The sequence below is a fragment of the Carlito syrichta genome, unplaced genomic scaffold (genome assembly GCF_000164805.1).
Source record: "Carlito syrichta isolate Samal-C Ts95f unplaced genomic scaffold, Tarsius_syrichta-2.0.1 Scaffold308653, whole genome shotgun sequence".
Lineage (NCBI taxonomy): Eukaryota > Metazoa > Chordata > Mammalia > Primates > Tarsiidae > Carlito > Carlito syrichta.
Genome location: NW_007252749.1, coordinates 18,956 through 40,869, shown reverse-complemented (window position 1 = coordinate 40,869; position 21,914 = coordinate 18,956). Strand labels below are relative to the sequence as shown.

General features: G+C 40.1%; 1 protein-coding gene across 1 annotated transcript; it reads right to left on the bottom strand.

Moving 5' to 3' along the window:
• Window positions 1–6,141: 6,141 nt before the first annotated feature.
• Window positions 6,142–19,068, bottom strand: LOC103267988 (HLA class II histocompatibility antigen, DRB1-9 beta chain-like). The gene is given in 7 exon segments (XM_008065545.2): window positions 6,142–6,510; window positions 6,815–6,838; window positions 7,301–7,411; window positions 8,088–8,369; window positions 11,271–11,384; window positions 11,387–11,539; window positions 18,969–19,068. Coding segments are annotated over 7 exon segments (798 nt in total). The 3' UTR covers window positions 6,142–6,496.
• Window positions 19,069–21,914: the final 2,846 nt, after the last annotated feature.

The window sequence follows — 21,914 nt, the reverse complement described above, 5'->3', positions numbered from 1 at the left end:
GGTGCCCGAACGGAGCATATTTGTATACCTAACCCTTAACTGTACCCCACAATATCATTAAAAAAATGGATTAAAATTTTTTTTAAAAAACTGAACTATAAATAGGTAGCATGAGGGATCAGAAGAGGTAGTAACAGAGTTATGTGTCTTGATTATGTGGTTACAGTTTCTATGACAATGCTATGCATATGCCAAAACAACTCATAGAACTATAAATAAAGATGAGTGAATTTAACTGTATGTAAAAAAAAAAAAAAAAAACTTCACAGAAAACAGAAGACACAGTGTGGTATTATTTACATAACGTCTCAAAGCAGGCAGTTTAAACTATGGTGTAGGAAATCAGTATAGTTATTATCTTTGAGAATAAGGAAGAACTAGTGATTTGGAGAAAGAATGAGAACTACTTCTCAGGAGCTAGTTATTTTCTATTTCTTGACCTGATAGGTGGTTCCATGATACTTAAGAATTTTATAATAATTCTCTGCACTTTCAGATCTTCCTGATACTACCAGGAATCTATTCAGTTGATTAGATGCTTCCTGCAATTGACTTCTACTTAAGAGTATTTGTGCAAAGTTTCCATCTTGCCATGCCATGAACGTGGAGCTTCTCAGGCCATTGCTGCTATCAGTGGGCACTTCCCCTTTCTCCAATGTTTAAAGAGCACGGACTGTCTCCAAATAACTGATTGTATGCCCTTCTCCTGAGGGAGGAGCTAGGATTGTAGGATTTAGCAAATAAAAATATAAGATGCCCAATTAAATTTGAATTTTAGGTAAGCAACAAATAATGTTATAGTATAATATATATTAAATATTGCATAGGGAGCCAGGATCGGTGGATCAGCCTGTAATCCCGCACCTTGGGAGGCTGAGGTGAGTGGATTGCCTGAGCCCACGGGTTCGTGACCCGCCTGGGCAACTTGGTGAGACCTCATCTCAATAATAAATCAAAAAGTCAGCCAGGCGTGGTAGCACGCACCTGTAGTCCCAGCTGCTTAGAAGGCTGAGGCGGAAGGATCGCCAGAGCCCAGCAGGCCGAGGCTGCGGTGGCCGGGAGCGGCCACTGCACTCCAGTCTGGGTGGCAGAGTGAGACTCTGACTCAAAAAAAAAAAATTGCATAGGAGACATAACTCTACCAAAAAATTATGTGGTGTTTGTCTAAAATTTAACTGGGCATGTAGTATTTTGTTTTTGTTTTGTTTTGTTCCCAGACCATTTCCTTTGCTCTTTGAATTTTTTTCTTGTTTAGATTAGAAAATATAGATTACTTTAAAAAGTGAATTAGAGAGAAAGAAAAGATTTACCGTCCCAAGGTAGGGGAAGGGGCCAAAGCCAGGAAACATGGTAGCGGCCATAGCTCCAAGAGAACATAACCACACCAGATTGTAGTAAGGCAATGGCCCTGCTCTGAATTTAAAGAGGTGAGAAAAAGAGAAAGGAATAATAAAGCAGCTGAAAAAATAATAATAATAGTAATAATAATAATAGAAACAAAGTGCACAATAAATGTAATGTACTTGAATCATCCTGAAACCATCCTTACCCTTCCCAGTTCATGGAAAAATTGTCTTCCATGAAAAATGTCCCTGATGCCAAAGGGTTGGGGACCATGTAATACTGGATTTGACTAATAGAATATGCTGGGAATGATGCCTTACAACTTCTGAGCTAGATCTAAAGAAATTTTTGCAGATTTTAACTTCCTCTCAGAAAACATACTCTCGGGACTTCTGAGCCTTCAGGTAAGAAAGATTCCTATATGCTGATGGAACATAATAGGTCACATTAGAGGATGTGGAACCACATGCAGAGCATCCCAGTGTCTCAGTTGAGCCTTCAGAGGATGCTACCTAAGTATCATCTAACTCAGTCACGTGAGAGACTTCCAGAGAGAGCACCTGATGAGATCAATCAACTCAGAACTGTGAGAAATTTTTACAAGGCTGTAATTTTAAGCCACTAAATTTTGGTAAATATACACAAAAGTAGATAATGCAATATTGTGTTTTTCAGTGACTTTCATCAAAAATGGGAAATTTAATAGTACAAAATGCTCTGTAACAACCTCTTACTATCTTTTTAATGTCTTTAGGATCTGTCGGAATGTATATTTAATTCCAGATCATGACAATTTATAATTTGGATTTTCTCTTTCTTTATAAGGCATAAAGTTTATTTATTTATTTAGAAGAAGAAAAAGAAAAAGGAGGAGGAGGAAGAGAAGGAGAAGGAGAAGAAAACCTTCTGACATTTTTTTCAATATTATACATCTATTTTCAGTTGTATTAATTTCCCCTCATATTTACTTGTCTTTCTACATTTTTATGTTAAATTTGCTTATCATTTCTTAGATTTTTTTTTTTTGAATCAAGGTCTCACTCTGTCACCCAAGTTGCAGTAAAGTGGCACGATCATGGTTCACTGCACCTAAACTTACTGGACTCAGGCAATCCTCCTATCCAAGCCTCCCAAGGAGCTCGAATTACAGGCATGAGCCACCATGCCCAACTAATTTTTTGCAAAGATGACATCTCGCGATGTTGCCCAGACTCATCTGCAATTCCTGGGCTCAGGCAATACTCCTGCCAGAATTATTGTGATGAGCCACCACGCCCACCTACATTTTTAAGTTAAAAGTTTAGATCTCCATTATTTACATATTTCTCTTTTTATAACATAAGCATTTGCACTGATTTTGCTCTAAGGTTTAACTTGGTTCATATCAAAAATTGTGAAAATTTATTTTTATATTATTTTATTTAACATTGTTCAAATTATTTTCTGCTTTATTTTTGACGAGCCACAGATTACTTAGAAATGCATTGCTTCACTTCCAAAGTATTTGACAATTTTCTTAATCTATCTGATTTTAATTTGATAAGATTGTTGTCAGAATATGTATCTGTATGATTTTAATCTTGTGAAAGTTACTGCGAATAGTTTGATGACACTAGTATGTATTCTGCTTCATGGATATTCTTTGTGCAATGTAAAGAAGTATATAATTTGTAATTATTGGGTGCTGCTAATATATATGTCAACTATAAATGTCAAATAAGTCAAGATGGTTGAAAGTATTTTTTATGTTTTGATTTTCTTACTGATGTTTGTTTGCATGAAGCTATAGAGATGATTTTCTGACTTTTATTTACATCCTAAGCTCTCATACCATAATCATGCACTCAGCAAAAGTTATGAAAGACAAATCCGTTACCAGGGAAAATAGTTATTATATTGGGGACCTTTCTAGATTTCAATCCATCACACAAGCCCACAGGACTTTTAACTTTGCTGGTTTCTCCTTAACTTATCAAAATCTTCCTTTCAGTGCCAAACCTGATGTTCCAATCATATTAATATTTAGCAGATAGCCGGACTCGGTGGCTCAGCCTGTAATCCCACGCTTTGGGAGGCTGAGGTGAGTGGATTGCCTGAGCCCGCGGGTTCGAGACTCGCCTGGGCAACTTGGCAAGACCTCATCTCTACAATAAATCAAAAATTAACCGGGCATGGTAGCACGCCTGTAGTTCCAGCTACTTGGAAGGCTGAGGCGGAAGGATTGCCGTAGCCCAGCAGGTTGAGGCTGCAGTGGCCGGGAGCGGCCACTGCACTCCAGACTGGGTGACAGAGTGAGACTCCAACTCAAAAAATATATATATTTACCAGATAACACAGGGATAAGATGGAATACTGTCCCTGCTCACCTAAATAGATCTTGTTCATCTTTGGAATTCAGAATTTTTAGACTTTTTTTTAAGTTTTACATTTCATGTAAAATAAATCATATGACATGTAGTCTCTCAGGTCTTGTTTCTCTCACTTAGTATATAACATTTTGGAAGTTTACCAGTTTTGTAACCTGTATTATTTTGTATCTTTTTATCATTTTTGTGCAAATTTATATGGTACAACAGTAAATTTGTTACTGTATAGATTTAATGATGAAATAGGAGCTCTTGGGATACCCATCACCCAAATAATGTGAATTTACTCATTAAGCAATTTATCATTGTTCAGAGTGCAAAGATTAAACTTTACCATGGAAAAAACAGTTTGTGACCATACTGTCTCCCTGCCATGTAAGTATAGTTTTGCTTCTTTATATTTTTGTATGGTATTAAATCGCACAGCTGCAGCTCCTTTGGTTTATCCACTTACTATTTGAAGGACGTTTGGACTGTTTTCCATAGAAATAAAGACGGCAATATAAAGAGGATAATATTTATTTTATTAATTTATACTTTTTATGTCTCAATTTGTGTAAATCAATGATCCATTTTGTTGAAATGATTGAAATGTTCGAACATCTTACCAACAATGTGAAACTGCATTTATCTTAAACTAAATCTCAACTACTTGTAGTTATAATTCTGGACTCTGTTCTACTAGTGAATTTAAGCAATAATGAATGAATTATTAACAAAATACATCTATTAAAATAGATGTACACAATGTTTCAGCATCCTATAGAGCTAGTCAGTTGTTATTATACTTTCTATTTTCAAAAAATTTTTTCACTAGAAAATATATCTTTCTCACAAAATTTTGCATCAGCATAGTGTATCAAGTTCTAAAAACAATTATTTTGCTTGCCTTTTTGTTTTATTGTAATTGAGCTAATGGCTGGCACTTAATATGTTGAAACAAATAAAAAACCCTCAAACTGGCATGTATTGAGGATGCCTCTCAAGAACCTACAGGCCTTATGAGAAAATTAAATAGAAATACTTACACCCACAAAGTACCATAAACTGTCATATTCCTACCCTGAAATCATTTTCTCCTAGCACATTCACTATTGCTTTATTTTTTAAAATATGATTTTGCTTTTTTTCGTCCCTCATGTGTTAGGCCCACTCCACAAGGGTTAAATCAAATCTTGTCTGTACCAACTATAGTGATACCATGGAACTTCCAACGTGGATACTAGGGAGTGGATACTAGGAACACTGGAAAAAGGTTAGTTGCTCCTCATAAAGGCACATAGGAAGAAATAGTTTCCTTTTCCTGTCTTTAGAAGTAGAGAGACTATGTAACCTACATCTGTCCTTCTAACACCTCGGGAAAGCCAACATGATGTGTAGCATGAAGAGATGAGTATAAAATTACAAGATCATGGATGCCTGATGAATTTAGCAACCCTGGAAATACCTTTCTCGGATTTATCTGCTATGAGAGACACCGAGTCAAAGAAAATTAAAACTGAGGCATCTTTATTGAAATGCTCCCCCCATATATTTAAATTCTACCCTATAAAATCACACCATTGGTTTTATATACAATAATTCATTATTTTCATCTCAGGGAAAGAGAAAGAGTAAAGTTGTAACCCTAGAATCACACAAAGCAGACATGACTTATGAAATTCCTGTAAGATAATCTGCTTCACACAAGTAGTACTAATATAATAACAACCAAATATGCATGAAATAAAACTGTAATATGATTGAAAATGACTGTTGTCTCTGACTATGGAGAAATGGTACTTAAATGATTATTACTTTGTAATAAACTTTTGACTTGATTATCTGCTTTTTATGTCATTTACATTTTAAACAGATTCTCAAATAGAAAACAGTAGCAGAACACTCCATTTTTTTTAGGCAGTTTGTCTTTCTCTGAAATCTATGCAACTCTTTTGTAACAGTATATTATTGAAGTCAACCTAAGCACAGCGAAAACTCATCTCTTAAAAAAAAAATCAGCAAAGTGTGGCAGTATGGGCCTATAGCTACTCCGGAGGTTGAAGCAGAAAGATCACTTGAGCCCAAGCATTTGAGACTATGGTGAGCTACATCCTACCACTGCACTTCAGCCTGGGCAACAGAGACACTAATTTAAAAAAAAAAAAAGTTTTAACTTACTTTCTAGCTTGTTTTTCATATTATTTGTCAAGTTTATTTCAATTGTTTTAGCCTGTTTTCAGTTTTTATGCATTGCCTCTTTAAACTTTTGGCTAATATTTTTGAATAATGACAAGTAAAAATTATGTAGTATATTTATGGTAGAAAGCATGATGTTTTGATGTATGTCTACAGTGTATAAGTCAGCATTATGTTATTTAAAATATACATTATCTCACACAATTATCATTTATAAACAAAAACCATGACTTCATTGAGATGTAATTTTTTCTTTTTTTCTATCTCTTATCCTTGAGATTTGTGAAGCAGATGATTTTTCACTCCATGCTAATTTGAGAAAAATTTAATAATGTAGTAGGTACAAAGTAGGTCAGATGCATGGGAGTCAATAAGGGTTGGGTAAAAAGGGGACCAGGAAAATTGAATATAAAGGACTGTCATCAAATCTGGGACCTCCAGGCCAGGGGCAGGGGTGAGAAAGCTGTCAGGGAGAACATTTCCAGCAGCATCACTGAACCAGGAGCTGACCAGGTCCAGAGAAAGCACTCCTTCTGAGAAAGAATAAGAGCCAAGCAGGAAAGCTTTTCATGCTGGGAAGCTGGGACAGAAGGTTCCTCCTACTGACTTCAGTTCAGGAGTCCTGCAGAAGACAGAGGACAGTGTTGTTTTCAGACCTAACTCTACAAACAGCTGCTTTCCCCCTTCCATCAGTGCCTTATGTGAGAGCACTGCAGGAAAAAGAAACAAATGTCCTTTAGATTCCCAGATCAATGATACTTCAGAGCTCAGGCCTTTTACTAAGTGAAGAGAAGGTTTAGTGTAAACTGATGATCAGAAAATTTAATTCAAAGAGTTTCCCGCTATGTCTATCTCATGTCTTGTCACCTCTACCACCATTCTGGAAAAACTCAGTCTCCCTCTAGAAAAGGATCAGACATTATTACCTGTTGGCTGAAGTCCAGAGTGCCCTAGGGAAGGAGAGGAAAAGATCCAGATTTAAAAGATATAAAAGCAAATATGTTCTCAAATACAATGTTCTCAGGACCAGCTCTCCCACCTGAGATTTATCTAACACCACACCCACACCAGCCAGAGCAGAGAGAACAGCAGAAAATGAGAGCATGTGATCTGTGAAGCATATGTTACACAATCCTATGGAATTTCATTAGCCTTAATGGCTTTTCCTTTAATTGCCCCAAGTTCTCAAAAGATTGTCATGTCTGTTAATTCTCTGATCCCTTCGGACCACAAGCCCTTGTGCTTTGACACCGTAACTGGAGTAATAATTTCTGGATTTCCATAAATTTTAGTAAACTGGGGGAGAAAAGACTGTATGTACATGCTGATTATTGAGAAATAACATCAGCAAAGACGTATTTCTTGCTTCAGAAAACACTATAAAGAGATTCAGCTACTAGCAGGTTGCTTACCTTTCTGATTCCTGAAGTAGATGAGCAGACCTATCACGAGGAAGAGCAGGCCCAGTACAAAGCCTCCAATTCCACTCAGCATCTTGCTCTGTGCAGACTCAGACTGTGCCCCTGAGAGAAAAAGCCAAGTTTAGCGATTATTATCCCAAATCTAACTTCTTTTGTTGAGACCCTGAAATACAGTGCTTTGAGAATGAGGAAAGAAGTCTGCCCAGGAAGAACCAACATTACTGACCATTTCTGGAAAAGATACTTAAGAATTACATTGAATAGCTACAATATTCAGGTATTAAACTCGTTCAAATATAGCAGCCCTGACATAAGACACAACTTCAATATCTGATAAACAAAAAGCCTAGGACTCAATGAAATTAACTAGCTTGTCTAGAGTGGCAGAGCTACTAAAATGTGGAGATGTGATTGGACTCCACTCAGTTCTGGAAAGCCCCTACATTGCTTTTCTTCTCAGATCACAACAAAAAACTCAGAGCAACAACAGAGTCTGATGCCCAGGACACAAAGGGTGACCAAGACCTGTGATATTATAGAAAGGATCAAAATAAGGACAGCCTCTCCTGCCTGCCAGGCATTTGCCAAGATATACAGATCTTTCTAGAAACAGTCAAAAGGATACTCCCTGAGATACTCCCACTGGCCTGTGTTGAAGGAGAGCAGAACATGGGGCAAATGAAAATATCATATGTTAAAGGAGAAACCTGACACTCAGAGATAAGCAATGTTCCCATCCTGGAGGGTGAGAAATACATCAGATCAGAAAACTTCTTACTCCATTCCACTGTGACAGGGCTCATCAGACTTGGGTGCCCCACTTCACAGCTGTACACCTCTCCACTCTGAGGAACTGTTTCAAGCATCACTAAGATCTGGTAGGTCCAGTCTCCATTCTGGATCAGGCCTGTGGAGACCACTCCAGCCTCCTCTTCCTGGCCATTCCGGAACCACTTGACTTCGATGTTGCCTGGATAGAAACCACTCACAGAGCAGACCAGGAGGTTGTGGTGTTGCAGGGGCTGGGTCTTTGTAGGGTACACGGTTACCTTAGGCAGAACTGGGAGAAAAAAGGTAGAAGGAGTAAGTAATGAAGACAGAGTACGTCTACTTGGTTGACTGTTCTCTGTCTCTCTCCAAACACAGTCTGCAGTCTTGGGCAAGCCTCCATCAAAGCTGACCAAGTTGCCTCAGAGTGTCTTAAGCCTTGAAATTAATATTACAGCAAGGACCCTTAGATTTGAGTAATGTTGAGGAAACTGTATCTAGATTTTTCGTGGTGAAACTGTTATTCATTGTCAAAGTCTTACAAATCTTTGAAAGCATAGTGTACTAATTAAAAGTGTGATTTCTGAAGCCATGATTTCTGGTTCAAATCCAGATTCTGCCTCTTTCTGGTTATTCTGGAAGTGGTGTTCAAGTCCTTCCTCTCTCAATTTTCTCATTTATAATGGAGAATAATAATACTAATTTACCTGTTGGGGTTATGTGAGGGTTCATGCTCCTAAAATATAGAAAACAATGACTGATCGTGGACTTCAGTTTATATTAGCTATTTATTATCCTTGTTCACCCTGAGAGAAAAATATGATTCAAAACTGTAAGGCTAGATTAGGAGACAGAGTAAGGGAGACAAGGCAATGGAGCATATAGTTTTAGGAATACTACCTCCATGCATTCACACCTTAGAACACCTCAGAAGTGCTCTGTCCGTGGAAAGGAGGAACAGACTGAAAAGATTCTCTAAGTCCATGAGGTGAGTCCCTAGAAAGCATGAGTCCTATAGAAGAAAGAAAGGTATAAGAGAAGTATTTCATTTTTAAAAGTTCTGATTTTTACAATCAGCTGATCAATTATCTCAGTTGCAAAAGAAGCATAATTATTATTAGAATTATCAATTTATAAACAGTCTTTTTTTCTAGACTGAAATTTGGAACCAGGACAAGGTCTGGGACCCATTAATAAGTTTGCTTAATGCCAAGGACAATCCATGATATTAGGCAGACCCTCAGTAATCGCAATTATTTTAAAAGAAAGGAAAGTAAGCTGGCATTAGGCTCACACCTGTGATCCCAACCCTTCTGGAGGCAGAAGCAAGGGGACTGCCTGAGCCCAAGAGTTCAAGACCAGCCTAGGCAAATTGGCAATACCTCTATAACAAATTTAAAAATTAGCCAGGGATGGTGGCTACTGCTGCACCTGTAGTTCCAGCTACTTGTAAGGTTGAAGTGGATGGATCACCTGAGCCCAGCAGGTCAAGGCTGCAGTAGCCGTGAGTGTGCCACTGCATTCCTGCCTGGGTGACAGAGTGAGACACCAACTCACAAAAAAAAAGAAAAGAAAAGAAGAGAAGAGGAAAAAAAAAGGAAAGAGAAGAAAAGAAAAGAAAGCAACCTGGGCCTGGAGATAACATTTTTACAATGTCACAAAATGATAGATTTAAGATAGATTTAAATCATTACCAAAAAATTATTTCATATACAATATGTAATAGATAATTCTTACAGCAAGAATTATAATTGATCAATAAATATGTGAAAAAAGATTCAAGAGTCTTCAAAATCAACTATTAATTAAAAACTAAAAAGAGCCGGGCCTGGTGGCTCAGCCTGTAATCCTGCGCTTTGGGAGGCTGAGGTGAGTGGATTGCCTGAGTCCGCGGCTTCGAGACCAGCCTGGGCAACTTGGTGAGATCTCATCTCTACAATAAATCAAAAACTAGCCAGACGTGGTAGCGCGCACCTGTAGTTTCAGCTACTCAGAAGGCTGAAGCAGAAGGATCGCCGGAGCCCAGCAGGTTGAGGCTGTGGTGGCCGGGAGTGGCCACTGCACTCCAGTCTGGGCGACTGAGTGAGACTCCAACTCAAAAAAAAAAAAAAACTTAAAAGAGATTTAATTTGTAACTATTGACCATATTGTAAAAAAGATCAACAAAGACAGATGTGAAGTTCTGTTACAACAACTATAAAGGAATCATGTGAAAATACTTGAAAATAAAGGAATCATGTGAAAATACTATTAGCTTTATTATAAAAATAGTCACAGCCATGGTGGGACTTGACTGTCATTTCAGCCACTGAGAAGGCTGAGGCAGGAGGCTTGCTTGAGCCCAAGAGTTTCAGGCTGCAGTGAGCTATGATCCTGCCACTGTACTCAGCCTGGAGCACATGACAAGAACCTGTCTCCCAAAAAATAAAACCAATAAATAACAATATTTTAATTAAAAATCTAGCTTCCCAATCATCTCGACTATGCAAAAAAATATTAAGGGGAAAAAAGTAGAAAGAAATTTAAAACTAAAAGAAGCCTCAGAAAGGTCAGAGGTACCCACACTTCCCTAAACATTAAGTTAATGCTTTTTCTCAATGAAATATTTATACAAACGAACACCACAGACTTTATTCAAAGACTGCAGGATGGTGAAGGGTGTGTGCCAAGTAGAGTCTGCCAGAAGGCTCCTCATGTCACCCAGAACCTTCCACAATCTCCTCTCTCCTCCCCTAAACCTTCACCCCATGCATAGACACCTTAGATGGTCCTTCCCCACCTCTCTAAGGACGCATCAAGGTCTCCTCCCCTTTCAGCCCCTGCACGACCACTCCCACCTACCCTCCATCCCACCTCTCCCACAGAGGCCACCAAGCGGAAGGCCCTCCTGCATCCCCTCCCACAACAGTCACACTTGACAAAACCTACACTCCTCACAACTCAGTGGGAGTGTGGATTTTTCTCACGAGTCCTCAACCTCTCACAATCCTGAAGGTTCGCGATCGCGTTCCCATTCTCTCTCTCTCTCTCTCTCTCTCTCTCTCTCTCTCTCTCTCTCTCTCTCTCTCTCTGTCTCTCTCTCTCTCTCTCTGTCTCTCTCTCTCTCTTTTTCTCTCTCACATACACACACAAAGACAGACAAACACACACTCCCTGCTCACATAGTCGCTGACCCCCTGCCCAGCGTGCTCACCTCGCCGCGGCACCAGGAATCTATCGGAAATCTCGTAGTTGTGTCTGCACACCGTGTCCACCTCAGCCCGTCGGTCCTCCAGGACGTCCTTCTGCCCGTTCCAGTACTCGGCGTGGGCCGCCCCAGCTCCGTCACCGCCCGGTACTCCCCCACGTCGCTGTCGAAGCGCACGACCTCCTCCCGGTTGTAGATTTTTCTGTGCACGAACCGCACCCCCTCCGTCCCGTTGGAGAAATGACACTCAAATTTATTCAGTTCCAGGAAACGCGCTGTGGAGACACGAGCGGTCGGGTCACGCGGGCGGCCTGGGATGACGTCGTCGCGACGCCCAGGAGCCCAACAATCTGGGGGCTCCCTGAGGGCCGCTGGGACATCCTGGCTGGCCTCACCTGCCACCCCCGACTACCAGCACCCCGCGGGGGCCCATCTTCCATCTGCCCGAGACGGAGGGGGCCGCGCGGGCGGTAGACATCCCTCTGATCCTGCCATTTGCGTTCCTCTCCCCGCCTCGGAGCCGTGCTGGAGACCTCTGAGCCGGAGGCCGCGGAGGGACAAGGACCTGCCGCATCACTGAGCCCCCCTAGAGTCTGCTCTTGGAAGCCTCCGCCTAAACACCCTCCCTGCTTCCTCCTCTCATCCCGCCCTCTTCCCCTTCCTTATGCAGGATGCATCGCCTTCTCTCTCTAAGTCATCCTTAGTGCTGACCTTGTTCCAGGCCTGTGCTGTCCCCTGGGAACCAAACAAGGGAAGATCACATCTCCCACCAGTTCACGGACCTTCAAGTGTAGTGAAAGTGACGACAAACACACACACACACACACACACACACACACACACACACGTATCCATACGGAAATGAGAATGTCAAAGGAGAAGTGTGGAGCTCTATAAGAGAGAATAAATAGTGGGAAGAGGTTGCCCGAGGTAGCTCACACCTATAATCCCAGCGTTTTGGGAGGACGAGATGAGAGAATTGCCAGAGCCCACTGGATCGAGACCCCAGCCTGGGCAACCTGGGGGGACCTCATCTCTACAATAAATCAAAAAAAGTATCCGAGTGTGGTGATGCATGCCTGTCGTTCCAGCTCCTTGGAAGGCTGAGGCGGAAGGATCACCTGAATCTAGCAGGTTGAGGCTGCGGTGGACATGAGCGCGTAACTGCACTCCAGCCTGAACGACAGTGAGACGACGGCAGAGCGAGACTCCGACTCATATAAAATAAAATAACAGGAAGATCTAAATTACATTAGGTTGTCAAAGAAGGAAGGACTCACTGAAGAATAAGAGTAAAGATGTGATGTGACAGGTTCATTTGGTTCAGCCCGTGTCAGAGTGAAGTGTGTATGTTTGGACAAAAAGCAAGACACATTTCCAGTAAAGGCAATACCACGTGCAAATGCCTGAGAGAATTGATGAGCTTCTTCAAGAAACCAGAAGGAAATTCACTGAAGCACAAAGTGAGGGGAAGAAGGGTAAAAGATTAGACTGGAGAAACCACAAGAAGTCAAATACTTAAAAGCCTTGCGGGTGATGTTGGGATTTTTAATCTACATTGCATGCAATGGGAATCTATCGAAGAGTTTTAAGGAAATTAAAACCCTGATACCAATATAGATCCACAGACCCCTTTTAGCATTTTAAATCCAGAAAGTTCAGAGATTCTTTTTTTTTCTTTTTCTTTTTTTTTTAAGCTTGGCAAATGTGACTTGGTGAGGTAAGGATTCTAAAGTGCCTCACAACTCCTATTTATCAAACTGGATTCTGTAGTTTCAATACAGGTATGTAAACATACATACATACATACAAACTAGTGTAAACACACATGTATTTCATATAACATGTATATATATGCGTGTGTGTGTATATAAATAGACACATTATATGATATGAAAAGGTAATAAAGAGTTAAAGGGTCAGGGCAGGATCTGGGATTCATTAATAAGGGTGCTTAATGCCTAGGACGTGTGGTTAACCTGGTAGTTAACCCATGTGGTTTTAACCTGTGGTTAAAAGAAGAATAAATGGAAGTCTCTTACACTATCAATAGTACAGAATATAAACTTACTACAGAAATATGAGGCATTTTATGAAAAACGTTTGTGGTAATCACCACTATTTGTGATTTATAGTGACAGGTTGTTGAAAGCTAATAGAAGATGACCAATAACTCAGAAAAATTTTGAAAAATACTACATAAGGAAAAAATAAAAATGAAGATCATGCACTTGCATTGACTGAATGAATTCAACAAAAAAGTAGTGAATTTATACAAGTGTTATGTCCTTTTTTTCTTTTGCAATGGAGTCAGCCAAAATAAACTAGGAAGAACTGAATTTGAATGTATGTGTGAAAAGTGAGACTAGAATTTTTAGATGCTCAGTGTTTTCAACCTCGGAAGTATTGACATTTTGGACCAGATAATTTTTTGTTGGGGAGGTGTTGGCTGCTACCAGTGTCCCTGGCTTCTACTCCTTAGTTGTAAGAAAAAAAACCCTGGTATGTCAACCAAAGTGATTCCATATACTGTCATATGTTCCTCAGGGGGTAATGGGAGAGAAGAGAGTGAGGGAGTGATGGGAAACTATACCTAGATGAGAACCACTGGTGTGTAAACCGTCTGAAAAATCTATGGTGAAAAAGCCACTAGTAATTATGGAGTAGCTGAGAATTACATGGAAAAATTTGGCAATATTATATCTCTTGAAAACCTTGACCTTACATATACCTTATGTTTTTTAGAAATCTTGTCTTATTTATTTTTCCAGCAAAATAAATTTGTTCAGAACCAAGATTTACTGGTTTCTTTACATTGCCAATCAATCACCATATCATATAATTTATCTTTCATATTATGTTCCTTCTTAATTTCTCTGCCATCGATCCAATATTTTTGTATAGAAATAAAATACAGCCACAGGCATTTTATTCCTGCCAAGACCCTAACTAATTCATTTTCTAGCTTTCAGTCTCCTACACACAACCGTACAAGTAGGCATCAAATTACCAGGCAGAACTCTCATATCTGCAGTCAAGCCCCCTCAGGAGAGGAGAAACTAAAATGACATTCTCATATAGACAGTTTACAAAAAATGACCAGGTCCTCAGACATTGAGCAGAGACCGTCACAGAGTTCCCTTTTCCCTTTAGTAATGATATCAGAGAGGAGAGCACTCTGAATCAAACAAAGTCTATCTTATTGCTCACAAATTCACTAAGTACCATCTTCACAGATGGGAAAGTGAAAAACTAAAAAGGAATGAAGTAGCTATCATTGTAGCTTTCATGGTTAGCACCATAATCCATTCTGTTGTGCTGAATTTAGGGTTGCCAGATTTAGTAAATAAAAGTACAGGATGCCCAGTTAAATTTGATTTCAAATAAATTATTGTCGTTCACCTGAAATTCAGATTTAACTTGACATCTGTATTTTACTTGGGAGCCTTAGCGTGATTTCTAATAAAATCTCAGACAAAAGAGAGGAGTTAATACTTCTTTGTGTTCTTCAACACATGCCCATGCTAGCCAGCACATATGAAACTTCTCAAATAAGTACAAAGTGAATTAAATTTTCTTCCATACACCAGAACTAGTAGCTCTGACATCTCTCTCTCTCATCCTAAAACACACTCTGGTACACATGAACATCATAAATTCTATTAATAACTTAAACCCAGTATAGTCACTATTCGCTAATAATGTTTAGAACATTAAGCCCTAAATTAAGAAAATCTTAATTTAACATTTAAATTAAATGAATTTAATTAATTAAAACATGAATTAAAACATGACCTCTCCTATTTGGATCAATTTGTAACAACAATAAGCATTCTTTATTAACCACAAAATGGATGTAATAATAGTTTATTCTTCAAAGGATTATTGATAAGTGTAAACTTCAGTACTTATTCTTCTTAGTGAAGATCACATAATAAACACCAAAATATTTTACCATTTTAATTGTCATAATTCCTGTAGAATCAACCTCACATTAACTTCTGTTCCTTAACTCCTAAAGCAAACATCATTTGGTAATTATGTTCTATTAACTATATCACTAATTACCATCTGAACACATTAGGGCAGAATCATTGGTTTATGTGTAATAATGCAACATATCCAAAACTCACAGAAATGGAATATGCTGACATAGAAAAGAAAGACTTTCTATATACCAGATTTACACTGTAATTTAATTTCTAGCACTGACTTTGCAACACAGGGTAAGTTACTTACACTTTCCGAGTTTTGGATTCCTTGAATGTGTATGGTTTTAAATACCACAGATATAATAGGATAACTAATGGAATTACACACTGAAATGTATAGGCCTGGTTAGTTTGTTTCTTTTTTTTTTTTTTTTTTTTTTTGAGTTGGAGTCTCACTCTGTCGCCCAGACTGGAGTGCAGTGGCCACTCCCGGCCACCGCAGCCTCACCTGCTGGGTTCCGGCGATCCTTCCACCTCAGCCTTCCGAGTAGCCGGAATTACAGGCGTACGCTACCACGCCCGGCTGATTTGATTTATTGTAGAGATGAGGTCTCGCCAAGTTGCCCGGGCGGGTCTCGAACCCGCGGGCTCGGCAATCCACTCACCTCAGCCTCCCAAAGGCGCGGGATTACAGGCTGAGCCACCGAGCCCGGCTTAGGCCTGGTTCATAGTAGTCACAGCAAAATGTTACAAAGCTTCATGCTAACAGACACCAGATTTGTTTTGTTCATTGCTTCATTTTCATCACCTAAGATTAGAACTAGTATATTCTAAGTCAATAATAAATATTGTCGGTGTGAACTAATGACCTGTTGCATAACCATCACTACAGTATACAAGGGCCCTCTAAGACTTCCTTGTTAATGACTGAGCATTCTCCCTGGTTCACAGGTCCTTCTACTTCTCTTAAGCCCCTTTATTATTTTCCTTTAGGTCCAGATAGCTCCCTGATCCCAGAGCACAGGCCTTTTCTGAAGTCTCCTACTCAAAAGAGTCAACCGTAATCCAGGCTTCTTCCTCTCACTCTTCAAATGGTCTGATCCAGTTTCCATCCGAAATACTCCACAGACTGCAAATGTCAAGTCCATCTCTGTCATGTTCTCACTTCGCCCACCTCTTAGTGGTGCTCCCACACTGGCCACTCCCCAGCCTTGAAAAAATCTATTTTTCTGACTTCCGCACATCATGTTCTGTTGATTTTTCTCCCACATCACTGGGCTCCTTCTCAGTCCCCTTTGTTGCCCTTGGCTGTCTTCTTTTTTTCTACATATAGTCTAGCTCCCTATATAACTTCTTCCACTTTACTAGAATTTATCACAGTACACGTGTCGATGATATCAGCACTAATAACTCCAGCTCTGCCCTCACAATCAACCCCAGTCTCTCCATAGAGATGTCAAAAAACCATCTCATACAAACTTAGGCAAAACCTTTATTTCTAACCTCCCATTTCAAATCATTTTCTCCCACAGTCTATCCTATTTCGATAAACTAGCACCACCATCTTCCTATTTCTCAAAACACTATCCACAAGAATAAACTTGGATTTCTAACCCCCATCTTGTATTTAATCCATTAGCAAGCTATGCAAAAACATACTCCAAATATGTTCACTCATCTTTATCACTGTCTAAATGAAACCATGGGCCTGTCTGTCCTAGAGATTTCTGCTGTGCTCCTAAGTGATCTCCCTTTCTCCACTTGTGAACTCCAACAACCCAATCTTCACATAGCTGCTAGAATTACTTTTTAAAATAGAATATAGGTGGATTCTCCTTGTAGCCTTCTAGTAGATTCCCAAAGCTGTTTACATAAGATTCCAATGTCTTGCAATGTCCATCAGGGCCTAATATGAGGATGCTTCTGCTGTCCTCTCCACCCTACCTCATTTGATGCCACTTCACTTACTTGCTCACTTCCCTTCAGCCCCTCTAGCCTTCTTTCTGTCCCTTCAACACAGCACACATCTCCCGCACCTCGGCCTTTCCCCTGTTCCATCTCTCTGCAAAATCTGTTCCTTAAATCACATGACTATCTTCTCATTATTTTTGTCTCAGCTGAAAGTCACATTCTCAGAAAGAGCTCCCTAGCCACTTGAACTAAAGTTGGGTGAATCCGGCTTTCTCTATCCTATCACCTTGATGTCTTTTTCAGGGCACTTATTTCTCCATGAAATTTTCTTCTTTGCTAAATGTTTATTGGGTTATCAACTGCCTCTTCTGTTATTAGTTTCTGGGAGAGTAGGATCTTTTCTTTCTTATTCAAATGGAACATTCTGAGCCTAGAAGAGAGTCCAGTACACAATAGTTGCTCAGAACAATATTTGGGGTCTAAATGAAGAAGCAAGCTTTCCAGAAATTGAGCACTGTGGGGATCCTGGAGAATGAGAAGGGCTCAAGCTCCAATACCCTTTTGTTCTGATGATGCACAATACCCGTTCTACTCCCTGTGAGGAATTCAGGCAAACTTTCTTTTTCTCCTCCTTCTACTGGGAAGAAAGATTCACAGGTAAGGAAACGGTGATTTTAAGAAAGGAAAATTTTTTATTAAGATTCATTTATTTTGATGGATCTCATTACTGCTGAGGGTCTGTGCAAGCTTCAGGAATTTTCAAAAATGATGACAACTTAGCTGAGGAAAAAAATAAAGAGGAACTGGAGGTATAAGTAAGCAGAGATGGCTAGAAGGAAAACGGAGGGGATTATGAGTGAACCTATGGAATTTGGGAAAGGAGTATAGTCGAACAATGAGTTCCTCATTGATTTTCAGCCTTATGTGATGTTAACAACCTTTAGTCTCTGTAACTCCACTCAAGGTAAATAGTTTGAGCCATAAAATTGCTGATATTTCACTATTTTTGACTAAAAAAGTATAATTTCATACCATTTGTTCTACACTAGTTGAACCCTTTCTTGTGGGATCTAGTCAGAGAATGTAGTATTTTTGGAGAAGCCAGTAGAAAGGTTCAAAATAAATTCATGACGCACACTAACCTGTGTCAGATTTTCAGAGGATGGCTTATGTTTTTTAAGGCATCAAAAAAACACCCCATAAATGCTTCTTACCTAGAGGTTCATTTTAAGTACGAAAGATATCTGCTTCAGCTTCAGGGTCCTTTTCCCAGAAAAAAATAGTGAATAATAATACAAATGTCAGTCAGAGAACCTCAGTACAGGAATGTAGGCTTTATAAATATTGGACATCACGGAGTAAAGAAAGGAGAAAATGGGAAGACCTCTTCGCACATCTTCATACACTAGGGAGAGGCACCCAAACCACAGATTCTGTTGAGGACGTAACAGGATATTCCAGGAGAGATCCTTCAAATGCCTTGTAACACCCCACCAATTTTTCAGAGAAACCCTCCTTTCCTGTGGCATAACTCAACATAATAAAGGGAAGTGTAGTTTGGGGAATTAGTTTAACATTCTTATTTCTAAATGCGAAATGTGATACAAAACCGCAGAGGTTTTATTGGAGGAAATTTGAAAAGAAATTACTTATATGGAGGCCCTTTATGCAGGTCTCATGTATAGAGCAAGTAGCAGGCTCCTTTGCTTGTGGAAATAATAGGGAATCATATGATAAAGATAAGTCCTATCTGAATAAAATGTCACAACTTCTTAAGAGATATAGCCAGGATACAGTGACAAAGTTAATTCCCTTTCTTCCCCCACCCCATCATAGCTCAGCACCCAAAGTGTACACTTACGGCGGGTGTCCGTAGCCAAAGCCAGGGGAGGGCTCAGCACCATCAGTATCATTGTCAGAGCTGCCATCCAGGACCCTCCAGGGAACCACAGGTGCACCATGTTGGAACAGGAGAGGACTAGGTGTTAGAGGAGCAGACAAGTCTCACTCAGAACTATGACCCTCCTCCACCCACATCCCAAATCATAGGAACAAAGTTACTCCTTCCTTACTCAGGATTTGGTAACCCAATGTGACAGAACCAATCAGCATCAGAGCTGAAAAGCATCATCTGTTGCTGGTCAGAGATTCTTTATGGAGGTCCTCTTCTGAAACAGAATTTCCTTCATTAACAGATTGTTTTAATTTAATTCTTTAACGGTTTGATCCAGTTGCATATGAATTGGGTTCCTTTAATTGGGTTCCTACTGTAAACCAGCTCTGTGCTGATCAGTGTTGTGTTCACAAGTTTGAGCACTGTGGGGGAGCATTCAATTGTCACTTGAGGTCAGCACTGTTTGGACAAGTATGTATATGAATGTATTTGGGAGTAAAAAAGATGGAGAGAATATCATTGCAAATCAGAAGATCTTTAATCTGGTCCTTATAGAGCCATAATTTAGTGTTGTAGATTTGAGGAAATTACTTAACTTCTCACAGTTGAAATGAAGGCATTGTGATCTTTCAAGTATTTCAGTGCTGGAAAATGCTGTGGTTTTATGGACACTTCAGGGAATAGCATTCCCTAGTAACTGATGATGTGACAGAATCACTGCTGTTGATTGGAGGGTATACTCTGTACTTCTTTACAGGTAGGGATCTCTGACAAGCTAAAGAAAATCGAAAGTATTTAACAATTTAATCTGAGTAAGAAATATTTTTCACGTTTGTGTCCTGATGCTGTCAGGAAGTTTGTGGCACCTCCAGAACACACACAGGGAAGAAACTTGAGCCGGGCTCGGTGGCTCAGCCTGTAATCCCATGCCTTTGGGAGGCTGAGGTGAGTGGATTGCCTGAGCCCGCGGGTTCGAGACCCGCCTGGGCAGCAAGACCTCATCTCTACAATAAATCAAAAAATCAGCCTGGCGTGGTAGCGCATACCTGTAATTCCGGCTACTCAGAAGGCTGAGGCAGAAGGATCGCTGGAGCCCAGCAGGTCAAGGCTGCGGTGGCCAGGACCAGCCACAGCACTCCAGTCTGGGCAACAGAGTAAGACTCCAACTCAAAAAAAAAAAAGAAAAAGAAACTTGGAGGAATCATTCATGTGAATGTACCTTTGTATAGCACCAACCTAAAAATGTAAACATGTCATCTGTCCAAATCATAGTATGTAGGGGGCTGAGAGATCAACCAAGCACTCACAGTCAGCTGCTGACACAATACTGCCTTAAAATAATTAATATTTTATTTGAAAAAGCTCAATCTCTGGTTCCCACTATTACTTTCTCATTTTATTAAGGCTATCTCCCTTTATTAGTCTTCTTGGGTTGCTTTACCCAAAGGAAAGATATGAGAAAAATTTGCTAATAAATACATTATAGAATGTTCAGGAAAAAGAACACTATGGAAAAACTATGGGAATTCCAGACAAGACGACAATGGAACAGGTTGGACTGTGAGAGTCTCCACAAAAGCAAGTGTCCATAAAGACTCTCTGCGTGAGTAGGAATCTGTCCGTGGGTGAGTGAAAGTATGTCTGAGGGGAGACTTCAGTTCATGTACACAGGGTTCTCCTCCAGAGGTGACTGCAACCCACCACTGCACTGAGACTGAAGACCCAGGCATGAAGGATTGTCTGCCATTCTCAGGGCTCTCTTCAGAGGGGCAGCAGAGAACAGCCACCCCTTACCTCCTGGCACCCGACCCATGCCATCACCTGCAGTAGCAGACTGGGCACAAGCAGGAGGACACGGGTCATGGAAATCCGGACTAAATCTCCGACACCAGTGATGAGACAGCAATGGGCACCATCTTCTCAGTCCCAGGGCCAGGAAGAGATATCTATTGCTCCACCCAGCTCCAACCAACCTCCATATTGAGATCCAGAGGCTATCGTCTCATCAGACTCAGAGAGACAGACGCCCCTCTCCCACACTGGAACAGGCACAGACACATCAGAACTGAGTGGGACACCTGACAGCAGCAGAAGTGAGTAGGGTGAGTCCACATCTGCTCCATTCTCCTCCCACAGTATTCCATGGGGCATCTGACCCATGCTGAGAGTAATCCTATCAGTCAGCGAGGAGGGGCTGGAAACCAGAGCCACTCCCAAAGGCAGAGGCCTAAAAGGAACCTGGAGCCACAGAAGAAACCATAGAGACAGGTTTTTTTGTTGTTGTTATTTGTTTTTTGTTCTAATCTTAGTTGGTTTTACTTTTCCCTTTCTTGCTGTTTTTGTTTATGTTTTTGTATTTGCTTTGTTTCTGTTTTAATTTTTTTTTTTTTTAGATTTTCGGTTTGTGTGTAAGTACTTTTGAGGGAGAGTACACTAACAGAGGGTTTTTGTTTGTTTGTTTGTATAACTGCCTGTATGTGTCTATCTTTTTTGTTTTTTCTGTTTTTGTTTGTCTCTCTGTTTATGTGTTAGTTAGTACATCTGTCTGTTTTCCCTCTTCTTCTCTCTCTCCACCTCCCTTTCATCGTCCTCTTTCCTTTCTCCATTCTTTTCCTTTTTCTTATCTCATTTTGCTTTCAGGGGGCAAACGGACACCCCCACTGCATGGACAGATTGTAAGGCAGTGAAAAGTAGGTTCCAGGGGGCCCACACACCTGTCAGTGGACACTGGGATGTGCTGATAGCTTTTGAATCACAGATCCCCCCCCTTAATTAAATGTCAAAACTGCAGAAAACACAGGTCCCCATCCCCAATCCAGCTTCAGAATTGAACAGAACCAGAGGATCTACATAAGAAATAATAGGAGATTGAGTAAAAAGAAATAAAGGCTAGTCCCCCTATCACTAAACAAA